The sequence below is a fragment of the Mytilus edulis genome, chromosome 10, assembly GCF_963676685.1.
Source record: "Mytilus edulis chromosome 10, xbMytEdul2.2, whole genome shotgun sequence".
NCBI classification, from domain to species: Eukaryota; Metazoa; Mollusca; class Bivalvia; order Mytilida; family Mytilidae; genus Mytilus; species Mytilus edulis.
In genome coordinates, this window is record NC_092353.1 from 55348117 (window position 1) to 55354116 (window position 6000).

General features: G+C 32.7%; 1 protein-coding gene across 1 annotated transcript in view; it reads right to left on the bottom strand.

Annotated features, from left to right (window-relative positions):
* The window catches only part of LOC139492182 (cyclic AMP-responsive element-binding protein 3-like protein 2), a 28113-nt gene extending 24628 nt beyond the window's left edge, over nucleotides 1-3485 (bottom strand). The window contains exon 1 of the mRNA XM_071280359.1: nucleotides 3017-3485. Within this exon, the coding sequence (XP_071136460.1) occupies nucleotides 3017-3115 (99 nt within the window). The 5' untranslated portion in view covers nucleotides 3116-3485. The remainder of the gene's footprint in view (nucleotides 1-3016) is intronic.
* Between the last annotated feature and the right edge of the window lie 2515 nt (nucleotides 3486-6000).

Genomic DNA, 6000 nt, shown 5'->3' on the forward strand with positions numbered 1-6000 from the left:
CTATGATTAAAACTTAGTTATGGGTAAGAGGAAAACTCCACTTTAATGCACTCAGTCTGATGATAAAATTCTTTGTTTACATTTTAACAGCTGATGCCTCTGTTGAAAGGGTGAGTGGTCAATTGCTTGAGGGTCAATACAGGTTAAAGGTCATAGGTATTGTTTGAACTTTAAAAATAGATAAAAAGAACATCTGTATTTTGTAACATGCTGAAGATACATGTTTAATGGTCAATGCTACTAGCATTGACAGAAAGCTAATATTTGCCTATGTTCATTAGAATTATCATGAACAATTGATTCATAAGTGCCAGCTGCTTTGAGATGTCATCTGCAAATAATATGCCAAACATAATTTGGGATTTTATTATTTTGGTTTGGTTGACAACATGATTTGAAGCAATTACGTAACAGATTGGGATAAATTGAATTACAAAATCCATTCTTAGTTACTTAAATTCTTCAATGTTTTTTAAGGGCTTAGAATAGAATTTAGTAATAAGGGTTGATGTTTGCAATTTGTCAACATTTTCTACAATGCATCAGCTGATCTTGGCTTAAAATGAAAACCACTTGTATTGAGGATTTCCTTAATATGTGTTTGCACCTCATAATACATACATGTACCCTAAGTTTTTATTAGCTTTCTGGGTAATAAATTGGGACATCTTTAAATAACCATTCTAAAATCAACCCAGTAAAAAAATCATTTCCACAAGAATCATTATCAAATTTGCTGGCTCAGCAAGTTTCAAGAAGACAAATTGCTGTACAGATACAACTTTCCCACACATGGAGACATGGTACAGATTTATCCTCAATAAAATCCATTGTTTCTGGATTTAATTTACATATATGATGATTAAAACACATGTTTAGTATGCATTATATAACAACTACTTCTTAAAATTACGATGAAATAAATCAACCGTTAGTCACGCACATTGCAGGAGCCATTTTCCTCCTCTTTTTTTAAACTTGTGATCCTAAATCTTTTGAATACTGTATCATATTACGCTGAACACCAGACGACTTGATGAAAAAAAGATCTCTTGCAATTTAGAGTGAATTTCTTAAAAACAAGTTGAATATACAAGTGATGAAACTGTGATTTCATTTACCATCCAGTACTAAGGCTGTAGTATATTCAGAGAGAATTCAGAGTGAATCACTAATTATCACCAGAATTTACCAAACACATTGACCATTGAGTGATTACTAACTGAATCACATTGTGTGTACTCTATTTGGTCAATAAGTTGTATAAAAGAACTTGATTTGAACATACACTGTATTATCTATGAAATAAATATCAAAAGAACAGTTCTTTTCCTATGCATTAGTAGCTCAGTAGCCAGTTGATAAACTTTTGACCATCATTTTAAATATTGGAATGAATTTCCCATATGTATACTTTTTTGTATAGCTCGAATTCCTTTTCATTGACTGGCTATACATTATATTATTATTTACATTGGGTTCTTTTTTGGTTAGATCAGATTTTAAACTGATGTAGCTTATATTTCTTCTGACAGAATTTGTTTGGTCTAGTTATTTTCAATTATAAGTCACTGTGGTGAATCTTATGTATCTAAAAATATATTTATCCCTAACCCTCAAACTATGTCTTTCATTTGTACATAGTAATATAGTATTATACACTTAAAAGTATATTCTGAGAAAGTCAATGACTAACAATAATTAGGATGTCTAAACAGTCAAATTTAAGACAAATGTTATGAATTTATCCCTCAATAAAAAAAACATAGGTTAAAATGTGACTACACAAGTGCTTCATGCATAATAATTTATTCCAGGTTTAAATCATTTATCAGTATAATAAACAACATGTGGTCCCATCTCGTGGAAAGTTAAGTTTTCAAGTGGTTCTACATATTGCAATATTCCCACCATACATTATAACCGTGGTTCAAAACAAAAAGCCACTGAGAGTTGTCCTCAATTAGGTGGAAAATGTAATATGTTATAACCACCTGTCAAATTGTAACTAATTATGTATGGTACTTGTAACACATGTACTAATGGTCAGTGTAATAATAACAGATAAATACTTGAGCCAGTTAAGGTCAATTTAATCCTGAAATGGCACATTAACTGTAATTCATATATTATCTAGATTTAACCAGCAGGGGTTCTGCTAGTTTTTGTATAATTTTGGAGAAGCAGGGATAAAAATCAAGATTGTTTCCTATAATTTTAAACAAAGTTTCAAACACTGCAAATAAAAAGCAAAAATTCTTATATTATTTTATTTTATTTTATTTTAATATCATTTTCAGAATAAAATTTGTATAATTTCCAACTGAAACCAAATCAAAATGCATTTCTTTTCTTAAATTTACTTCAACTTCCTACATTTATTTTTGTACTTTAAATAATCCCAAATCATTGGCAATTGATTTAATTTTGTAACTTGAACTGCATGTACAGAATGTATTGTTTCCCAAGAATTCTGCCAAAATTCAGAAGACAAGGAAGTCCTTAGATTTGGTACATGGGGTATTTACATACATAAGAAAACAAACAGATTCAAACAGGAACCTGAAATATTCAGGTATTACCATATACATTTTCAAGATAATTTCTTGGGGCAAAACATGTTATTTCACAGGAACAGCTGTTTGTTTTATATATCACAAGAACCGGTTCGAAAATCCCATCTTTTATAATACTTTATAACAACTTGAGGCCATTGTCCCCAATAAATACACATCAAATAACACATAATTACTTTATATTTCACTGTCATACTTTTTGACAGATAAAATCATCCATCCGTGGTCAAAGAGATGGGCGTCTACAAATTTCAAAACCATATGGAAATTAAATCACGAATTACCGGCATGTTTTGTTTAAACATATTTTTCATTTTGGTCTTCTTGGATAAATTTATCCATACCTTTTTTAAAAATCATTGAGACATTTTTAGTCACTGCCAATTAATTAAATTAGTTTAAAATGTATCACATATGGAACAACAAAATAGCATCCTTACCATTGAGGAGGGGGAGTGAAAAGCGTCGTTGTCCAATATATCGCACATGTCTTCTTCCAAATCGCCGAGTTTTTGATCACTTTCGTATAGCAAGTCCATGGTCGTAAGTCCCGGGAGGTGTCCTAGAATACCTCGAGGGATGGGTCGTTTTCCGTGGGTCAGCCGCCTGTTAAATGTGTCCTCTCCTTTTCCCTATCCAGATCGAGCTGTCTGAGCTAAACAACCTTATTGCAAACCACGTGAATCCTTCCACCAATAAAATTAGTTTTGTATTCAATTTAAACAGAAGCATTCAAGCTGTTACGAATCTTTAAAATCCATATACTGGAAAATATGACGAACATTTATGTATATACTTTTATTGATTTTCTGTGTATGTGTATATTTAACAAACAACATGCAACTCCGATATATGCGAATGAATTTGACTTCGGGGTCATCTTGATAAATAAGACGTCATCTTTGGCTCGACCAATCAAATTAGTTTTAAATATAATGAGGGGACAACCACCTGTTTTGACGGCTAACGAAAGAACATATAAATGGGGTTATTAGTCAAGTTTTGATATAGGCAATTCTTAAATAAAAGCAACATGGTGTACAAACAGGGGTCTGATCCAGGATTCTAATGGTGTGTCAAAAATCTGAAGCATATTTACAAAAAGAAGGGGGATCCCCCTTTTTCAAAGATTTTTGGATAAAAATATATGTTTCAATTAGGGACGACATCAAAAGATCAATGTAAGATAAAAAACTTAATTCAAATAGTTTGGGGGTGGGGAGTTGAACTGCTGCAAGATTTGGTTATCCGACATTGATTTTTACATATATCCATATGGGTCAATCAATTTTTCCCTAATCAAGTTAATAGGGGGGTAGGGGGGTCAGTGAAAAAACTATTTGAATTAAGTTTTTTATCCTTCATTGAACTTTTGATGTCGTCCCTTAGTTTTTCCTTATTTAACGTGTTCTTATTAAAGTTTAACAGAAAATGTATGAAATTAACTATATATTGTATCAATTAGAATTAAAATGCGATGATTTAGCCCTTGATAACAGTATTATTTTTTCACGGGGCATATAGTCGGCTGCAAAATCGTATTAAGAGGGGGAGGGGGGGGGTCTATTAGCAAGTTAAATATTAAAATTTCACTGACTTTATATGTCGGTTATCGGACATTCAGATATGTTTACCCTTTGCATAAAACAAACACAACAATGTACTGTTAAATTTGGCAATGCATCTTGCTACCTTTTGTAGGTTAAAATGAAACAATTATATATATATATGTTACTGGCACTCTCCATCACTGTGACGACTGTATTTGACTGTCTTTTATTTTTTGTTTGAAAAATTATGTTGTGTATTCAGAGACGGATTTATGGAATACCAAGGATGCAACCCCCACACACACACCCTCTTGTGGGAAATCATTTTGATTGCTTATTAAGGAATCACTGAAGCATGACTGGAACTGACTCCCGTCTTATGTTGTCGGTGCTCCCACCCTTATAAACATATCTGGATCCGCCACTTTACCGCTATTCATGATACGAAATTTCTCAGTAATGTCAAATTTGACAAAACTCAACCCAAATGAAAAGCAATTTCATTGCTGTTCTTCATTGGACAGCCAAAGATTCTTGAACATGCAGAAGGGCCCCAAAACAGCCGTTGGACATGCGACTCAACAAACTCAGACGTATTAGCTGCACCACCCGGCGGCACCACCGCTAGATGTCGGTGACGTTATTTCTGCGCACAGAAGAGCACTGGCGCGGGTATAACTGTATTAGAGGATATGCAATTGGCGGTATATAAGAAGACTTAAAGCGGGGAAAGGGGGGCCAGTGTGCATACATTTGATAGGAGAGATTAAAGATATAAACACATGTATAGTCCAATTGCTTAGAAGATTGTCAACCTCCTCTTTTTCAATAATTTTTCTATTCAATGTGATTTCTTTCTCTTTCAATAGATATAGGAAGATGTGGTGTGAGTGCAAATGAGACAACTCTCCATCCAAATAACAATTTATAAAAGTAAACCATTATAGGTCAATGTACGGTCTTCAACACGGAGCCTTGGCTCACACCGAACAAAAAGCTATAAAGGGCCCCAAAATTACTAGTGTAATACCATTCAAACGCGAAAACCAACGGTCTAATCTATATAAAAAACGAGAAACAAAAAAAAAAAGGAAAAATTACATAAACAAACGACAACTACTACATACATCAGATTCCTGACTTAGGGCAGGTGCAAACATTTGCAGCGGGATTAAACGTTTTAATGGTAATAAACCTTCTCCCCTTTTCTGAAACAATAGCATAACATCACAACATAGAAAACCACACGATAAAATATCAATTGGAAGGCTTTACTCAATCAAAAAACGTAAATTAACACACTATGAACGAATAAATTTGATATGCAATACCGGAAAATAAAAATAATATACAGAACGAAAAGCATATCCGATCATTCATATCGCATAGGAGTATTTCAGAGACGAGTCATTGCAGATACTTTATTAAGCAACTACATGTACGAGTATTTCCGTCGAGATTAAAATATTTAAATGAAAAGTCTTACTATAATCAGAGACATATAATACAATATCTCTTGTATTGTATGTCTCTGCTATACTATACTAAAATCTTTGCCCGAAATTGCTTTGCAAATACGAATCTGGATTATGAATACTCGTACTTCATCTTTAAATTAATTTTTTTTGGTTTCAGATGTAGAAATTCATTTTCATGTGACAATTTCAAATCCAAAACTGACATCTTTTAGAATACTGATATAATTTATCAATGACGTAAGAGCGGACATAACTGGTGCTTTTCTATCTTTAGCTTCTTTTTTTTGCCATAGAAAAGACATAAAATTTCAGTACAATCCGGTTGCTGGGAATAATTGGTGTCTATTATTAATCATTATTTTTAAGCGGATGTTATTGTAACATTTCTTAGTTTTT